The following is a 17,194-nucleotide window of genomic DNA, read 5'->3' on the forward strand; positions in this document are numbered from 1 at the left end:
GTGTTTGAGGAACCCCCAACAGCAACAATGTCAAAGGGACTAACGCCGGTTTTACATGGTTGGAGGCTCCACGGTGCCGAGGCATGCGTCCGCATATCCGTTATCTGATGAGGGATTTGCATGCTATTAATGGGCACTGGCAACATCCATCCCACTTATAACCATGGGGTTTACTTACCTCTTCCCGGTGATTTCACCTTGTCCCAACCAAGAAGCTGTGGACACAGACAGCAGAAATGCCAACTCAAAATATCATCGCAAAATCGGTTATGAAATAAACAACAATGTTGAGAACGGCACGCAAAATATGGTCTTTCTCCCGCGTTTTGAACGCAAACGTGATGTCCAAGAGACAGTATCGAAGGGTGTCTCGCAGCCATCGGAGCAGCTGTCTTGTGTAGAGCCAGTTCGGAGATACACCGGCAGCGATCATAACCCCCGGCGAGTTTTGGAACGCAGTCCTCCAGCCTTTGTGCAGCAAACAAGTGGTTAAGGCATTGTCGTCTCCAGTCGTGATAGGAAAGCATCTGAGCCACAACTCGTGTAGAAATGGATCACGGAATCCTTGGTCTTTGTAGATGCAAGTCCGGTAAGCAGAAAGCCGGCCGGAAAGGTTTAGAACCTGGCCTTTGTTGAAGAATGCCAAAACTGAGTGCAAGACATTTCTCCTTGCGAGGTTCAAAGCACCAAATGTTTCCCACTGGGTCAAGGTGTTCCCATTTCGAGGCTTTATCGCTTGTAGTCCCGTGACGCCACCGACTCTGGGGTCACGGAACGGCGCGAGGATGTCGTCAAGCGTGGAGACACCCCACAGTGACCGGTCATCCACAACAACGAAGAATGCGGTCGTGACCTTGGAGATGGCTTCGTAACACTGTCCTCGATACGAAGCGGTTTCCACAGCCATTACCATGATTCGAGAGTCTCCGATTTCCTCCACCAATCCCTCAATGTTTGTACGGCGTGCTTCTATTGTCGTGATGATTATTGACTTCGGCTCTGTTCTCAGCCATCCCTGTATGACTTGGCGAAAGTGAGGTTCAGTTCCTAGGGTCATCGCAACAACTGTACCGTTTGATCTGCTGTTCTGGGATATTGCTACATCGGGATACCGAACTGGAGCCAATCGTCTATAGCCCCAAAGCTCAGACATAGCTAGAATCAGGCGAGCATATCTTAGCAACCTGGATTCCTGTTTGACATTAGTAAAATCAACTATCTGGACATGTGGTCATCACCGTTTTCAAGGAGGACATACAGTACGATGCGGGACCACAGGGTAAGCATTGGTATGGATCTGAAAGGTAACGGTGGCTGGGATAAAAGATAGAAAATATTGGGATAGGGGACAGAGAATGCTGGGATAGAGGATACGATGTTGGGATAGAGGATAGACAATGGTTGGGAAGAGGACGGGAAACGTTGGGAAGAAGGACCTAGGATGCTAGGACTGATGATGTAAATTGCTTAGGTTCAAAATGGATATGTTGGGTTCGAAGAATGAGATCATTGGAGTGAAGGCTGCCTGAGACCCGGCGGTAAAACAGTGTCCAGGTGCGTCGAGGAAGGTGGATAGGGCAACCTGATGTTTGAACCAACAGAAACGGAACGTGAAGCTGTTGATCTCAGTGGGAAAATGCGGGGAATCAGTAGCGGCTCTACGCGGTAAGGTAGGTACCAGAGGCACTGCTGCGCCAAGTACAGGATCAACACAAATAGGGGTAAGCGAGTTGAATGGACCTCAACAACGTTATATTTGCACCGTAATAATATCCCGCTATCATCAGTTGGTCAATATCCAACCCCCGTTTGTACATGTTACTGCTCTGTGGTTGCGCGTGTTTCCCCCTTGAGCGTCACATCAAACTCTTCTGGCTTTCTTCCCAGAATTTTTTCCAAGTCCCCCGTCACTGGCGCTGTAGCACCTTGTCTGACAGCCTCCCAAGCAGTAGCCCAAGTCCTGGCATCCTCCTCATTTTTGAAGTAGCCCTTTACTTGTGGAAGCCGAACCCACTCATGCACAGGTATCTCCCTTATCTTCAAGTCCCTCCCAGCAACCTCCCCAAGCACCTTCACCGTGTCCTCCAAACTCCACTCCTTGTTGCCCGTCAGCAATACAACCTGGTTCACATACTGGAAGCTTTCCGGCGCGGATGAATATTGTGCAATGAGCTTCGCAGACGCCTCTCCAAGCTCATCCCTCTTCACCCAGGCCACCCCTTTTCCCTTCCCATCATGCGGGACAAGAACCTCATTCCCAACAAGCGAGGCATCAGGGAAGTGCGGATCGAAGAAGCTGGTGTAAATGGGTGTCGACTCAGAATAGATCCCCTCCCTGATCACCGTGTAGGTGAAACCAGGTGCTGTCTCCGCCAAATGTCTCAAGTGCCCCTCGGTGGCAAGGTGAGCCTGCATCACCTCAGCCACTGACCTGGTAGAGTCTCTTTCTCCAGCAAAAGCCAGAGAGCTGTAAAAGACATGCTTGACACCAGCGCGGCGGGCTGCGTCGATGGCTGGGAGCTGGACTTTGATGCGGTAGTCTTTGACGTGGCTTGGGTAGGATATTAGAAACAGGACATCGATGCCGGTGAAGACCTTTTCAAGGTCGGAGGGCGCTGTCTCGTAGGATGCCTCTCGCGTTCGGACACCGGCTTGGGTGTAGTTCCTGGGGACTTTGTGGGGTTGGCGGCTAATGAGGATGACATTGTCCTTGGGGACCAGAGCCAGGAGGTGGTGGTAGGTGGAAGTGCCTAGACCCCCTGATGCTGGGAAGATGCCGATGGTTTTCATTGTGAGTGGTTTTGCCTGCCACTCTAGTGAACGTGGGAGCTGTTGAAAGGATCATTGCTGTGGGAGAGGCGAGGTGATATTTATGATGATGTCACGGATCTGATTTCCAATCAGGGCCCACATTTGTTTGCTAATTGCTTGTGGTCAACATCACCAATCAGACCTGACATTTGTCATGATCAGGACCAGGCTTGCCATTGAATGAACAGGGAGCAACAGTCACCGAATCTCGTACAAACCAGCTGGCGGCCCGCCCCTTCCATGTCTGACACTCTCCGTCACGAGCCCACGCATGATATTGTCATCGCACACATAGCAATCACCTAAAAACACATGGTGAGTCGGCCCACGACGCAACACGTACGGCATCCTGCCTCGAAACAGCACGACAACCTCGTCCCCCTCCTGCATCACCGGCGGTCCGATACCCAAATGTCCTTCCCTCGTCAGGAATGCCCGTCGACCATAGCAATACACCCCAACAGCATTTCGAAACGTGACCCTCGCCTTCTCGCTCTCGGCCGACAGCACCTCATCTCCCTCTCCAGCAAGCCCAGATAAGAATGCTCCTACAGCAGCGTCACTTATCCCAGTAGCTATCTGCCTGTTCATCTCGCTCGCCGAGGCTGAGAAGTGAAACCCATCCATCGAATTGGACATGACATGCCCGACCACTGCGCCCACCGGATGTACCGAAAGTGCCTTGCAAAATGCTCCGTCGAGAGGCTCACCAGTGATATACCTCGATCCATTAGCCCCCGGGAATGGCATATTGGGCAGAAGCTCCGTCCAAGCGCGTTGGACGGCTTCGGTCTTGGAATGTCCATCTGACCCAAAGTTCATGACATTGCTGACGCGGTGGACGACGCCGACATGGAAGCCGTCCATGATCAAGGTGCCCGGGATCGGCGAGGAGAAGGCGCGTTGGATACGGGACTGGAAGAAGTCTCCGAGGGGTGGGGTGCAGATACCGGCGGTGAAATCACCTCCGCGGAATACAGTGACGGACTTGGTCTCGAACCATTTCGGCACCCAGGAGGGGTAGGGGTCATCTGGGGTTGGAGTCGTGCGATGTTGGACATAACTGAGAACGTCCAGGAACATGGGCATCTTGCTGATCAAGAATTTCGCTAGGCCGGTATAAACCTCCGGAACAGGGCGAGTGTAGTCCGGCTTCAGAGCCGCCGGGATACCCCAACCTAGATCGGGGTTGCGCTCGTTGACAAAGTTCTGGACGCCCGTGATGGCGGTTGTCAAACCTCTCAGCCACCGGTCCGACCGTTGAGTGATGTGAGTTCTCGTCGTAATGGGCTGCAGGCCTTCGTCGCAGATGCCCAAAACCGAATAGATCTTATCCCGCAAGTCAGTCGCCTTGAACGCACGCATCTGCTCAAGCAAGTCCAGCAACGGCCCCAAGCTACCCGGAATCTCAGTCAGACGAACGTGACCGCTGTGGGCCCCTGACTGCCGCGTAAATATGAGGTACCACACGTCCAACGAGGTGTTCGTCTCGATTTTGCCCCCAGGCCTGTTCCCAAAGACGAACAGCAGCGTCGAAACCAAGTCGAAGAAGGACATCTCCAGCTCTTCCGACTTGACCACCGCCACGTTGGCCACGGCGATTTCCTGCACTACCCACGTGCGGTGGAAGTACTCCCGGTCAAATAGCTTTTGGAGATTGAGCAGTGCCCCCTCGGGCAGACCACCTAGAGCATTACCCACGACGTCACGCACGACACCATCCTCCATTGCGGCGGCATCTTTCCTCAAGTCAGCCACTAGCCGACTGACATCACTCAGGACCTTCCCTGCCTCGAACGCAACCTCTGTCGCTTCTGATTCTTGCTTTAGCCCGATCCAGGCGATGACTCTTTGGCAGTATTTGTAAACCAACCGCATGTACTGCACCTGACGGGATCTCTCCTCTAGACTGGACTGGTCAATACATAGTGCGTCTATCCACAGTCGTCGCGGGGGCTGGCCTGGTGATGGTCGGAGGAAGTGGAGTGCCGCCGCGAGGTTGGGTTTGATAGGGAGGGGAAGGTCATCGAGCCAGATGTAAATTTCCGGGTCGGCGGTGCCCCATGTGTAGGAGAGGGCTTCGTAGGGCTGGGTGGATTCGAGGTTGGTGATTGCGAGGGTGCCGTGGAAGGGTTCTGAGTCGTCCGGGGAGGGGGAAGGAGGGGATGTGGAGGGGAAGAGGGTCAGGATGCGGGTGAAGGGAGGGGTTCGGCCGGTTTTGGAGACAGGTGGCAGAGGTTGGTATTTGTACATGGTGAGCAGGTTGGCGATACTTTATAGCTGAACAGATATGTCTGAGCCAAGAGAAATCACGCATCTATGGGAGGTGGAGGTGCCTTGCTTCACGATCGCAGTGAAACCAAGTTACAGGGGTTCTAGACCTGCAAGATAATACGGCCCAATGATAGCCCGACTGCGTTGAGCTTACCCGATACCGCCTAGTGACTGAACTTTCGCTTGCTAGGTTATCTGTATGCCTTATAATACTTTATAACACTAGCTATATAATACTTCGCCGCTAAATCGAAAGGGAAACACCTGACAATACTAAATGTGATACAAGGACTATTCACATCACGGGGGATTGCGAGGCTGTTCGTTTGTTGATGGGTGTTGAGCGAGACGGTTCAGTCTGAGCCTCTTGACTTGGATAGGCAAAGCATCTATTAAAGCTTGCTTGGGGAAATGAATTAATAACCTGTACAAGAGGGGGGAGGGGGCTGGGGGGGAGGGTGCGCAACTATTTACCAGGTAGCGTGGTATTGATTGAGTGGGTACTTGACTCTTGAAAAGTGTATGTAACATGATGGCTTTAGGAGACAAATGACTGATGTTCGCTTGCACATATATCATCTTCTGGATCGGACTTTGAGCATACCTTATACATACCATCCCGAGCTTATAAAGGACACTACACCTAATCATCTAAGCGTCTAAAAGACTCTGTCCAAGCTTATGTATACTGTTATCCCTGCTTTTGATAGAAACTACACCGACATTACATAAACATGCGAATGACTGTATCCAAGCTTATATGTTTACTATCTCAGGTTATAAGAAATACTATACCTTTATAACCCAGGCTTTTCCAAAACAACACTGACTTCATATTCCATCAGAGGTCTCCCCGTCAGTCGATTTTGGAGGGTAACGAACATCGAACAAGGCAAGTAGGAACAGACTAGTTTGGTACATGTAGCTCATCAAAACTGAGCCACTTTGAGGCTGGCCGTCATTAGACCCATATGTACAACTTTATTCATTCATTCATTTATTATCATACAAAGCGCTATGTGAAGACGTCAAAAACCTAACTCCTCCTTCCTCGATTTGCCCCCTTGTACATCAAGATAAGGAGCCTCGCCCAGCGAACAAACACGGTCGCCCGCTCTCGGGTCGTTGTAGTCATATGTCGCACAATGCCATGTGCTCCTGTTGTCCCAGATAGCGACGTCATTCTTACTCCATCTGAATCGTACTTGGGCATCGTGATTCTGTGTTACCATGTTGAAGAGGTATTTAAGGAGGATGTCTGACTCGTCTTTTGTGACGCCGTTGATGCGCTTGGTGAAGCCCTTGTTGACGTAGACCGAGTTCCACCCGGTAACGGCTATTACCATGAATGTCAGTTTTACGCGCAATGATCTACACAAACAAAGATGTGGAAACTCACGATTTGTCCTTATAACAGGATGCACAGCAGCCAACTCAGCCCCCTTGTTCAACGGCGACCCTCTCTCGCACTCCCTCAGCGGATTCCCCAAATTCCTCGCCTCATCCAAAAAGAACTTGGCGTCATGTGTGGCGGTCAACTTCTTGAGCATCTCCCTCATCGGCTCTGACAGACGATCATAGACCTCGTATCCGCTCGCCCAGAGGGTATCACCGCCAGTGACGGGAAGGGTGTGGATCTTGAGCATGGCGTAGTCACTGGGCACAGGCTCAAAGGTGATATCGCTGTGCCATGCGTTGGAGGCATACCTACTGACGTCGGAGAGCTGGTGAGTGAGACCGCCGCCCTTCTTTTGCTTCTCGGAGGAGATGACGCTGATTTGATCGCCTAGCTCGGAGCCCTCTTCTGTCAAGGGGTGCACGTGAAGGCCAGAGGTGGAGGGGCAGCCGGCGAGGGTGGTGAGGCGGAGCATGAAGTCTTTTAGCTCGTTTGGGGTGACATCTTGGTTGCGGAGGAAGACGACGCCGCGGGAGGAGATTGTGTATGCGAGGTCGCGGAAGAGTTGATCGTCGGCTTTGAGGAGGTCGCGGATTTTGAGGGTGGGAAACTCGCGGCCGATGGCGGGGGTTGGGTCGTTGTACGAGTATTGTTGGAGGGATCCAGAGTCGTAGAGCGGTTTGGTGAGTTGTGGTCGGGCTATGTCATGGCCACCAAAGATGGTGGCGTCGGTCTGAGATGACGTTGATGTGATAGCGGACGGCATGGCGAACGAAGTGGTGGTTCAAAGCACGGAAAAAGGCACAATCACATGTAGATGGGATGGAAGCAAGCGAAATGATTGGGAATGTAAATATTGACAGGCTCGGGTCTCTTATTAATATGCAATGCACAAGCAGCATTGGGAACCATTCGGCCTCAGATACTTGTTCAGGATGTCGTTAACCACCATGGTTCGACGCTTGGACGAATTACTTGGCGGCGGAGAAAATATCGGAGAATTGTGAATGGCGTCAACCGGCGCTAAGTAGGCGAATGTCGAAGCGACCTCCCCATCTCGGCCGGCCCCGCACCCGGCATAATCGGTGTGGTGATACTACCTCTTGCCAACTTCATGACGCCATCGCCGTAGCTGCACACCGAGAGGCCTTACCGACTTCAATTCTCCGCTCGTTTCTCCGCACACGTTACTTGTGATAGCCTCAACATGTAACGCGATGGCGGGGGTCAGCATCTCTAAATAGTGACCTCCATCCGCATGTTGTCGGTCACGATGGTTCATCTCTTGATCACCCGTCCTCATCTCATTCCATTCGACCCGAGTTGTCTGCCTGACAACCGGTCTCTTCAACATGGGCAAAATCGACGACATCGAGAACCACACCAAGGGTTCGCCAACAGCGACCCTCAACCGCGGTGACAGCCACGACGGCAAAGCATCACTCAAGGACTCCGAGCCTCATGTCGGTCGCTCTGAGCTGAGCGATGTCATCCCTCCTGATGATGGCTATGAGGGAAAGCACCGGTGGGATCCATTGGCGACATGGACCCCTGAGGAGGAGAAGGCCGTGGTGCGCAAGACCGACATCTGGTTGCTCTCCTGGCTCTGTGTCATGTTCTTCGGTCTTCAACTTGACCGTGGTAACTTGGCAAACGCTCTGGCTGACGAATTCCTGGACGATCTCAACCTCTCGCGCGACGACCTTAACAACGGTAACACCATCCAGTTGGTTGCCTTCTTGAGCGCCGAGTTCCCTGTTCAGTTTCTGACCAAGCGTTATGGTTTCCGTTATGTCCTTCCGGCCATGATGTTTGCGTGGGGAACTGTCTCCTGGGGTCAGGCATGGATTCACGACCGGGCAAGCTTTTATGTTACCCGTGCACTTATTGGTGCTTGCGAGGGTGGTTTCATTCCGGGTGCTATTCTCTACGCGACCTACTTTTACACCTCCTCCGAATTGTCGACTCGTCTGGCGGTGTTTTGGTCGACTTTGAACGTTGCACGCGTCATCTCGGCTTTGTTGGCGGCTGGTATTCTCAAGATGCGTGGTATTGGTGGCCACCCGGGGTGGTTTTGGCTGTTTTTGCTTGAGGGTCTTCTTACTGTTCTTCTGGCTTTCATCGTAAGTTCTGCCCATCTTTTAAAAAACCCCTGCCAGTATTCTAATCGATGTTACTAGTCTTTCATCTACCTTCCCGCGGCTCCTACCAAGACCACGGGCGTTCTCTTCCGCGAGTCTTGGTACACTGAGCGCCAGGAGGTGATCATGGTCAACCGTATCCTCCGTGACGATCCCGCTAAGGGCTTGACTCTGCTCAACGAGCCGGCCACCTGGCAAGACGTCAAGGCTACCTGGACAGACAAGTCTCTCTGGGGACTCTTCTTCATCGGCCTCATCGCCTACATTCCCGCAACCCCAGTCCAGGGCTACCTCACCCTGACCCTTCGCGACCTCGGCTTCACCGACAGCTTCGAGATCAACATGCTCACCATCCCGTCGGCCGTCCTCCAGATCATCACCATGCTGATCCTCGCCCGGTCGAGCAAGTACTTCAACGAGCGGACCTTCCACTGCTTCGTGGGCGAGTTCTGGGTCATGCCGCTGCTCATCGCCTTGATCACGCTGCCTGACGGAGGTCGTGAGTGGGGGCGGTATTCGTTGATCACGCTCATCAGCGGGTACCCTTACTTCCATCCTATTGTCACTTCTTGGATCTCAGAGAACACTTTTGATGTCAAGAAGCGGGCTATTGCGGCGGCGACGTATAATGTTATTGTGCAAGTTGGTAGTCTGATTGGCAGTCAGATTTATCGCGACTACCAGAAGCCGTATTATAAGATTGGTAATACCACGCTCGTGTCTATCAGCGCGTTGGCTTTGATCACATTTGTTGTTCAGAGATTCGTCTTGGTTGGACTCAATAAGAAGAAGGAGAAGGAGTGGGAGAAGATGTCGAGGGAGGAGCAGTTGGCTTATCAGAATGATGTGACGGCCAGAGAGTTGGATGGGAATAAGCGGTTAGATTTCCGGTTTGTATACTAGAGGGACACCAGTACCAGCACTGGAGATGTCTTGAATGATAGTTCTAGGGTTACAAGTTGACACCAGACATTATTGATCTTCCTGGTACTACAAGTTGTGTGTTGCGGTATCCTGAAGCTTTAGAATGTTTACACTCTCGCCTTCTGGAAGCTGAGAAGTTTCCATATTTGAACATGTGTGTCTACATTTTGCTCGCAAGTGAGGTTAATGTCACCCTGCCATGCACCTCGGCAATGTGCCATTTGGAGATAGCTGTTGCTTCCCATTGGCGCCATTGCGCCATTGTGGGGTTAGATTCTCCAACGTCCAACACCAAGATACTTCAATGTTATGTTCCCATGCCACTTGGCTGCAGAGCTACGGCAATATGTCTCCTGGTGGCACGTCACGACCCTCGAAGCAGAGGAAGATTGGTTCTCGATCTTGCGATGCTTGCAAGATCCGGAAGGTCAAGTGTACAGAGACAGCCCCCTGCCAACGATGTCTCACCGCTGGCCTCGACTGCACCTTCAACAAAACCCAGTCGACGAGAGGACCCCGGAATCTGAGGACAAAGACCTTACAGCAGATCCAAAATGCCACACGAGCTCAGCAACCAGCCTCAGCACCTTCACATATCCCAGAGCCAAGTTCTTCGTCGAGCACCGCGGACCCTTCCAACATTTCGGTCGAATCACTCGTCATTCGACTGTGCATCTATCGACTGCGCCTCTTTCCAGTCTGGCCGATCGTGGCTGTGGAACAGGTCATTGCAGCCCTACACCGCGATTCCCATGATGTCGGAACCTACACCTTGGCAGTGGCCATTGGTGCTGCAACCATGGCCCAGTTGAAACTGTCCCGGTTGAAAGACCCAAACATCACGGACAGCCTGTCCGCTAGCGCTCTCCACGAGGAGTGCCAAAGGAAACGGCGGACCCTCAACGCTGCCTCTGCCAGTCTGAACAGACTTCAGACCTCGTTCTTTTTGCACATCTACCACGAGAACCAGATTCCTGGCGGTGCCGAGTCTTTGTTGCACTTGCGCGAGGCCATCACGGTGGCACAAATTATGGGATTACACCGGCCCTCCTCATACCTAGGACTACCCCCATCCGAGGACCGCCTTCGACGCCGCATTTTGTGGCTGTTATTTGTTACAGAGAGAGGAGTGGCCATGCTACACAGACTTCCAGTAGCATTGACTTCAGCCGAGAAGTTCCCGCCACTGGACACCATCTACGAACCCGACGACGGACCACACGTGTTGCCGGCATTCAAGAAACTGGTCAACCTGTTTTGGATCTTCGACCAATCCAGAGCCTTTGACATTCTTCAAGATGCGGCAGACGACACGGACGGCTCCTCATCACCCAACCACGAAGCCCTCCGAGCCTTGCAACAGCGCTTACAAAAAGCACGACTCGAAACTGAAAATGATGCAAACGACATCCAGAAAGCGGACATTTCCATCACAAGACAATGGATGCAAATCCTCATCTGGCGCGCCACTCAAGGCCACGCATACTGGTCCTCCGACGACACCTCAGCAAGCCTTGCTGGCCCCATTCAGATAGCCCAGCAGCTACTAGACGACATATCAAAGCTCCCCAACACGGCCCTGGAAGCCCACGGCCCAGGGATAGAATTCAAAGTTTACGAGATTGCAAGTGCCGTGGCAGACTCCCTCAACTACTACACAACCCCCCGACCAGGCGACATCCTCCTCCGACATCCAGGCGACATTCTTCTCAGATTACAAAGATTCCTAGCCACCTGCCGCGGCGGAAACATCAACCTGCTAGGCCTCCTAGCCGCGCGCATCTCCCAAAGCCAAATGTCCCTATCCATCCCACGGCAGTCGTTCGACCCAGCCCCGCCCTCGGTTGTTGTCGAAGAGATAGCCACCGACGCCGACAGCGACGAACCACCACTCTTATCCCCATGGCTCTCCCTCGTTGCCGCGGCTGAACTCGAGCAGGAGCAGTCCTTATCGTCTTATGCTCAACAGGTCGGCCTGCTCGATAATCACGACTGGCTTCTTGCTCCAGAAAGCCCCAACATCTAGCTGCGAGCACGTCATTGATACGGGGGATGAGGTGAATGAAGTCCAAAGCGGAGCAGGTCCGGGGCCGGGATCGGCCTGTGGGGTTACCTTGCTCTACCGAGGCGGGGCTCGTTGTCCCTTCAGCTGTACAAGTCTTGGCTAGACTCGATCTGGGACTTTCTCCGAGATATTCTCCGCTTGAGGTTTGGGGGTAAGAAAGGACGGCACATCTGGGGTTTTTGTGGTCACGTCAACGTTGTCAGGGATTTTTTTTGTTTGGTTTTTTGGTTTTTTTCAGGAGAGACGAAACGAAACGACACAGTCAAGATGGCTTGGGAAGAACCACGGAAGACGGGCATGGTGTATCGCCGTTTGGGCAACTCTGGATTACATGTCTCTGCGCTTGGCTTGGGAGGATGGCTCACGTTTGGGGGGCAGGTTGAGAATGGTATGTTTGGTTCAGGTTGGGATTTAGAGTAAGAAGGAAGAGCTGACGGATAAACTAGAGGGCACTGTTGCTTGCTTGAAGCAGGCGTATGATTTGGGTATCAACTTTTTTGACACTGCGGAAAGGTAAGAACCGCATACAAGAACGTCTCTGTGCTCTCAGCCCACGAAAACTGACCGAAACTGTCTCAACAGCTACGCCGGAGGCCAATCCGAAGTCGTCATGGGCCAAGCCATCAAGCAGCTCGGCTGGAAGCGCAACGACATCGTCATTAGCACCAAGCTCAACTGGGGCGGCCACAACGGCGAGGTCCTCGTCAACAACCACGGCCTGAGCCGCAAGCACATCGTCGAAGGCCTCTGTGCCTCCCTCCAACGCCTCGACCTCGAATACGTCGACATTGTCTACGCCCATCGCCCGGACCGTCTCACTCCCATGGAGGAGGTCGTTCGTGCTTTCAACCACGTCATCGAGATCAAGGGGTGGGCAATGTACTGGGGGACCAGCGAGTGGAGTGCTGACGAGATCGCCGAAGCATGCGGCATCGCCAAGCAGCTCGGACTTATCGCGCCGATTGTTGAACAGCCATTCTACAACCTCCTGCACAGAAGGAAGGTCGAGGGCGAGTTCCAGAGGCTGTACAGCAGATTCGGTCTTGGATTGACGACGTTCAGTCCCTTGAAGTTTGGTCTGCTCAGTGGAAAGTACAACGATTCGCCTGATACGCCTCCGCCGGGGAGCCGTTTTGCCAAGGGCGACGACAAGTTTGTCAATTACATGAGAGACAACTACGGGAACAAGAGCTGGCAGGATGATATCGAAAAGGTGAAAAAGCTCAAGGTTATCGCCGACAAGGTCGGCATTCCCCAGTCAGAGTTGGCTCTGGCGTGGGTGTTGAAGAATCCCAATGTTTCGTCTGTTATCACTGGCGCGTCAACGCCGGAGCAGATTGTTGAGAATGTCAAGGCGTTGAAGAGTATGGCTTTGTTGACGCCAGAGATTATGAAGGAAATTGATGAGGTGGTTGGGAGTGTTGAGTTGGATCCAGCGAGACAGGACTAAGAGATGAATTTGTGAATGATGACAAGAGATGAACAACCCCAATTTTGCCCCTGTCGCGACATTGGGCTGATCTCAGACTCGGATTCTGAGCCCGGAACTTTTACGGTGCCCCTTCTTCTGGTTTAGCTCAGCCACATGGCTTGCTTTTGGGAGCCAATAGGCACCAGAAGCGCAGCGAGGCTTATCTCATCCCGGATTTCAGCTTCGACCAGGCATTTGATGTCAGCAAATAGGTCGAGTCTTGGCAGCTGAGCGCAAGGTGAGAGGATTCGATGCTCATGCCTGACAGATTGGGAGTTTGATAAAGTATCAAGTGCCCTTCTGCTGACCAAAGGATATTTCCCCTATCCAGTCTTTCTATTACATACCTATTGTCTTACTGGAAAAACACGCACGGTCCATGAGCGTAAAGACATCCATCACCCTCCACGACCAGTCGTAAACCAAACCACTGCCTGTCGAAGAAGACACTTTCAACGCTCCCAAACAACTCAAAATGGCCCAACAGTCCCTCTCAGCCAGCTTCAAAGTCCCGCCAACCCACCAAAGCACCAACCACACCCTCGACCCATTCGTAGTGTCACTCGCCGGTATACCATCAGAAATGTTGGACGGAGGGTTCTATGCCGAGGCAAAAATTTTCGACAATGACAACAAAAGTCCGGGGTATGAGATTGTTCAGCATGTCCGAGATTCAGGGGCAGTTACCGCGAACGAGGGGGAGACTGTTCACTTCGTGTTTCGGGGCTTGAAGGCTCCAGCAAGGGAAGGAAGGCATGAAGTGCGGGTTGGCGTGTTTTACAATTTAGCTGTGGGGTCTGCTGTGGAGGTGAGGAGGGAGGTTGTTTTTGGTGGTCGGTGCGAAGAAAGCGGGAGTGAGGCTGTTGCGGAGAAGAGTTGCGAGGGGAGATTGGTGTTGGAAGTGTGAGGTGATAGAGCCTATCCTACTGGATCTAGATGAAGACGTGAAACATATAACTGAAAAGGAAAATAAGAAGGTCCGCCTGGGGACTGGACATACATATACAAAATCAAAAGCTGTCTTATATTGGAATCATCATGTCTCTCACCGTAGCACCGAAAACAACACCGTTTTGGCTGTCACCCATTCATGAACCTTTCACAGCCAAGGTTCCCCCAATCGCACCATCCACGCCCATCCCTTTTACATCACCCTCTTCCCCCCACCCACCCTCTATCCCCTCATTCCCCTCCTTATCTCCCTTCTCCAAATCCCCGCCTTTCAAATTCCCCTCCCCACCCCCATTGTCAGCAGTCAACTCCATCACCACCTTGCCCACCCCATCCACCACTCCAAAAAGCCCCCAAACAAGAAGAAACGGCCAGAACAGTGTCAGAATAAGCCCTACTGGCCAACTGACAAACCACATGACGTGTCCCCTTTTTCTTTTGTTCTCGGGAAATAGAGTGAGAAATTGTCGATGCCCCATCCGGAGCATGCAGAGGGTGATAATACCCTGGAAGACGCCCCAGACGATGAGGAGGATTTGCCACCAGACTATGCGGTTGTGGGTGTCTTCTTTTAGGAGGAGGGCTGACATGTGGGATTTGGGATGTGGTGGTGGTGGGGATGGTGACTTGTGGGTTGATGGGTGGTGATGTGGAAAGAAACGGTTTTGGCGAAGGGGTAGATGAGAGATAATTTAAGTGAAAAGTTAAGATAAAAAATCCATAGAAAACCCCGGACATGCAAGATGAGATAGAGAAGGTAAAATAACAGGCGTTGGGGTTGTTCAGTAAACTGGACGTTGGAAACCGAAACTGAAGACGTAGCTATCAAGCGGGATCTATTTGGTGCTGTGTCAGGTTTGACTGCGCCGCAGGTAGCGAGCCAATGCCACAACGACATGCCCTGTTGCTTAGGTCTGTTGTGTCTGGTGTTGGTGGGCTTGGCGAGGCCCCAAGGCAACCGTTGGCGCTGTATTTACATGATGGTTCACCAGCTGACAAGAAGATGAGCATCAGCTAGGGTATCCAAAAAAAAGTAAAGGAACCGTCTTGAAAGGTCAAGTGTCGTGGGCCTCGGCAAGGACGACAGAAAGAACCAGAATATATCGAGAGCCTAAGATGTATCCTGACAGACCCAGCATCCGGCATCATGGGCGATCACATGCTTGAAGTCAGAACCTGCTGTAGAAACATTGTCTCCAATACTAGCCCACACGCCCGTGTCATAAAGTCGGCACACTCCAGAAAGCTTGTCCCAGACTGAGCTGGAGCAACCTGTAGCGCTAGCACAAGCCGCAGCACATCTCGCAGCTGTAGTTTCTGTCGAGGTGACTGGCCTGCTTCCAGCTGGCACCGGGAACCCCCGGATCCCACATGCTAGGGAATCGACATCCGGAGTCGAAGCTGCCGAGCAAACTCTGGACGGGCGGTTTCGTTGAATGTAGAGGTTCAGCTTGTCTGAGGCACCACAAGCTTGTCCTCCATTCCCAGCACAGGGCTGGTTGCAACGGTCGGTGATGATCTCGGACGACAGGGAGTTACCAGTCCAACATTCCCGTCCTGAAGAGTCCCTTGTCAGTTGGTTTCGGTTAACCCTGGAGAAAAGACCTACCAAACTCGACCCCAAAATACTTCCAATTCCCACTCTCAGCCCTCTCAGCACATTTCTCCAGCGTCATATCCGCAGCGCTATTCGGTCCGTTGGCCAAAGTCCTCGTCCCATTAACCCGATCACGGTAGCTGTTCCTCCGTCAGCCCCCATCCTGCCACACAAGAAACACACAAAACTCACCACCCAAGATAATCATACCCCCCAACCGGATCCCCATCCCCCCTAGCCCCGTCCCTCTCATAAACCGTCAAATGCCCCCCCCCACCACAAAACCACCTTCCGTCCCCCTCACAAACCCTCCCGCACCTCCTCCCAAACGTCTTGTAGCTATTATCAATCGTCGCACCACAAAAGCACTCCCTCCCATACTCCACACCCACCCACCTCGCCTCAGCCCCGCACATCCCCGCACATTTCGTAGGCGTCATATCGTTACTCGCACCAGCAAACCGTCTAAGAACACGATCAGGGGTGAAATCGGCGAAACACCCCCACCAGTGGAAACCCTGGACGGGTTCGATGCCAGGGTTTTGAACAGTGGGGGGGTCGGTGTGCTCGTAGAACGCGGCGCGGGCCGAGCCGCCGCATGTCACGCCTGGTTCGTCGCGGCAGAGGCGCCAGCAGTCGCCTTCGGTGGCTTCCCATTCGGATAGCTGGGGGATGTACCCCGTGGTGGTGTTAATTGTTATCGAGGGGGCGCAGCTGGGGTGGGTAGGTTGTCAGAGATACCTAGGCGTAGGTAGTAGGCAATGCAGGTGTAAGGGGGGATGGCGGTTGGTAATAGAGGGGTTCGGTCAGGGGTTGGAGAAGTGGAAACTTACAAACATTCCTGATCCCACAGAATAAAATGCCGCGATGTTGAGCAGGCTGCCGAGCAGGGGATGATCCCATTGTCGGGACGCCTGGAAAAGGCGACGGTGAGGTTGAACGAGGTGGGGGAGGATTGCCAGTTTATGGTTCCAAAGCTGACAACGACGGTGTAGGTATGTTAATCGGGAGAACTTGGAGGAGAAAAAGAACGGACACGCCTACCAGCCAGAGTACCGGACAAAGCTCCCCTGCTGACGAGTGTTGAGCAAATCGGTGTCTGCTCGAGCATCATGGGCATAGGCTGAAGCCAATGCCATGACTATCAATTGGAAGGTGAGCTGCAAAAAAGAGACGGTAGGCATTGTGGAGCTGGAGCGTGTCAACAACATGATCGACTCTACCAGAAGGGAACGTCCCTACGTGGACCAAAACGACTGAGCTGACAGAATCCCGAGGTATTTATCATGGTTTACCTACCATGCTGAGAGCTTTCATTTGTTCTCGGATTTTACCAGTGGCTGTTGCGGCTGGGTTCTTTATCGATCCTCGACCTGCATCATAAAAGGATTGCCAAGCACATCAATTTCCACAAGCAGCGGCTGAGCAACACGCAACAGTTCGGGGTGCTTTCTTGTTTGGGAATATATGACCTCCGTACTACCTCAGTTAGATTTTCACGAGTGGCTTTGCAAACCAAGACTTTGCTTGAGCGAATGTTCCGTCATGTGATCTGATTATCCTC

The 17,194-nt window shown here is 52.6% G+C and overlaps 8 protein-coding genes across 8 annotated transcripts; 3 read left to right on the forward strand and 5 right to left on the reverse strand.

The window, feature by feature from the left end:
* Positions 1 to 244: 244 nt before the first annotated feature.
* QC763_401780 (uncharacterized protein) lies at positions 245 to 1,622 on the reverse strand (the record flags this gene model as incomplete). Its single annotated transcript, XM_062911810.1, has 2 exons — positions 1,259 to 1,622; positions 245 to 1,079 (listed from the first exon to the last, which is right to left on the reverse strand). Exons 1-2 carry the CDS (start codon positions 1,285 to 1,287, stop codon positions 245 to 247), a joined length of 864 nt encoding a protein of 287 aa, XP_062765407.1. The 5' UTR covers positions 1,288 to 1,622.
* Positions 1,623 to 1,818: 196 nt separating this feature from the next.
* QC763_401790 (uncharacterized protein) lies at positions 1,819 to 2,790 on the reverse strand (the record flags this gene model as incomplete). The annotated part of the gene is made up of 1 exon (XM_062911811.1): positions 1,819 to 2,790. The coding sequence occupies one exon, from the start codon at positions 2,788 to 2,790 to the stop codon at positions 1,819 to 1,821; it is 972 nt and encodes a 323-aa protein (XP_062765408.1).
* Positions 2,791 to 3,009: 219 nt separating this feature from the next.
* On the reverse strand, positions 3,010 to 5,064 carry QC763_401800 (uncharacterized protein; the record flags this gene model as incomplete). The annotated part of the gene is made up of 1 exon (XM_062911812.1): positions 3,010 to 5,064. One exon carries the CDS (start codon positions 5,062 to 5,064, stop codon positions 3,010 to 3,012), a length of 2,055 nt encoding a protein of 684 aa, XP_062765409.1.
* Positions 5,065 to 6,097: 1,033 nt separating this feature from the next.
* QC763_401810 (uncharacterized protein) lies at positions 6,098 to 7,421 on the reverse strand. Its single transcript, XM_062911813.1, has 2 exons — positions 6,485 to 7,421; positions 6,098 to 6,421 (listed from the first exon to the last, which is right to left on the reverse strand). The coding sequence occupies exons 1-2, from the start codon at positions 7,245 to 7,247 to the stop codon at positions 6,114 to 6,116; spliced, it is 1,071 nt and encodes a 356-aa protein (XP_062765410.1). The 5' UTR covers positions 7,248 to 7,421; the 3' UTR covers positions 6,098 to 6,113.
* A 34-nt stretch (positions 7,422 to 7,455) lies between these two features.
* On the forward strand, positions 7,456 to 9,607 carry QC763_401820 (uncharacterized protein). The gene is made up of 2 exons (XM_062911814.1): positions 7,456 to 8,604; positions 8,662 to 9,607. Exons 1-2 carry the CDS (start codon positions 7,834 to 7,836, stop codon positions 9,523 to 9,525), a joined length of 1,635 nt encoding a protein of 544 aa, XP_062765411.1. The 5' UTR covers positions 7,456 to 7,833; the 3' UTR covers positions 9,526 to 9,607.
* A 138-nt stretch (positions 9,608 to 9,745) lies between these two features.
* Positions 9,746 to 11,572, forward strand: QC763_401830 (uncharacterized protein; the record flags this gene model as incomplete). The annotated part of the gene is made up of 1 exon (XM_062911815.1): positions 9,746 to 11,572. The coding sequence occupies one exon, from the start codon at positions 9,746 to 9,748 to the stop codon at positions 11,570 to 11,572; it is 1,827 nt and encodes a 608-aa protein (XP_062765412.1).
* A 198-nt stretch (positions 11,573 to 11,770) lies between these two features.
* On the forward strand, positions 11,771 to 13,099 carry QC763_401840 (uncharacterized protein). Its single transcript, XM_062911816.1, has 3 exons — positions 11,771 to 11,999; positions 12,058 to 12,124; positions 12,194 to 13,099. Exons 1-3 carry the CDS (start codon positions 11,879 to 11,881, stop codon positions 13,059 to 13,061), a joined length of 1,056 nt encoding a protein of 351 aa, XP_062765413.1. The 5' UTR covers positions 11,771 to 11,878; the 3' UTR covers positions 13,062 to 13,099.
* A 1,914-nt stretch (positions 13,100 to 15,013) lies between these two features.
* QC763_401844 (uncharacterized protein) lies at positions 15,014 to 16,814 on the reverse strand (the record flags this gene model as incomplete). The annotated part of the gene is made up of 5 exons (XM_062911817.1): positions 15,014 to 15,590; positions 15,643 to 15,770; positions 15,823 to 16,344; positions 16,464 to 16,607; positions 16,675 to 16,814. 5 exons carry the CDS (start codon positions 16,812 to 16,814, stop codon positions 15,145 to 15,147), a joined length of 1,380 nt encoding a protein of 459 aa, XP_062765414.1. The 3' UTR covers positions 15,014 to 15,144.
* Between the last annotated feature and the right edge of the window lie 380 nt (positions 16,815 to 17,194).

Source organism: Podospora pseudopauciseta, chromosome 4, assembly GCF_035222475.1.
Source record: "Podospora pseudopauciseta strain CBS 411.78 chromosome 4, whole genome shotgun sequence".
Lineage (NCBI taxonomy): Eukaryota > Fungi > Ascomycota > Sordariomycetes > Sordariales > Podosporaceae > Podospora > Podospora pseudopauciseta.

What these genes read in the sequence shown, in the direction of transcription:
- QC763_401810 (XM_062911813.1), bottom strand. Translation starts at nt 7,247, where the DNA reads ATGCCGTCCGCTATCACATCAACGTCATCTCAGACCGACGCCACCATC. An exon ending in TCCTGTTATAAGGACAAATC is followed by an intron (nt 6,422 to 6,484) that starts GTGAGTTTCCAC and finishes TCATGGTAATAG; the next exon opens with CCGTTACCGGGTGGAACTCG.
- QC763_401840 (XM_062911816.1), top strand. Translation starts at nt 11,879, where the DNA reads ATGGCTTGGGAAGAACCACGGAAGACGGGCATGGTGTATCGCCGTTTG. An exon ending in TGGGGGGCAGGTTGAGAATG is followed by an intron (nt 12,000 to 12,057) that starts GTATGTTTGGTT and finishes CGGATAAACTAG; the next exon opens with AGGGCACTGTTGCTTGCTTG. An exon ending in TTTTTTGACACTGCGGAAAG is followed by an intron (nt 12,125 to 12,193) that starts GTAAGAACCGCA and finishes CTGTCTCAACAG; the next exon opens with CTACGCCGGAGGCCAATCCG.
- QC763_401820 (XM_062911814.1), top strand. Translation starts at nt 7,834, where the DNA reads ATGGGCAAAATCGACGACATCGAGAACCACACCAAGGGTTCGCCAACA. An exon ending in CTGTTCTTCTGGCTTTCATC is followed by an intron (nt 8,605 to 8,661) that starts GTAAGTTCTGCC and finishes CGATGTTACTAG; the next exon opens with TCTTTCATCTACCTTCCCGC.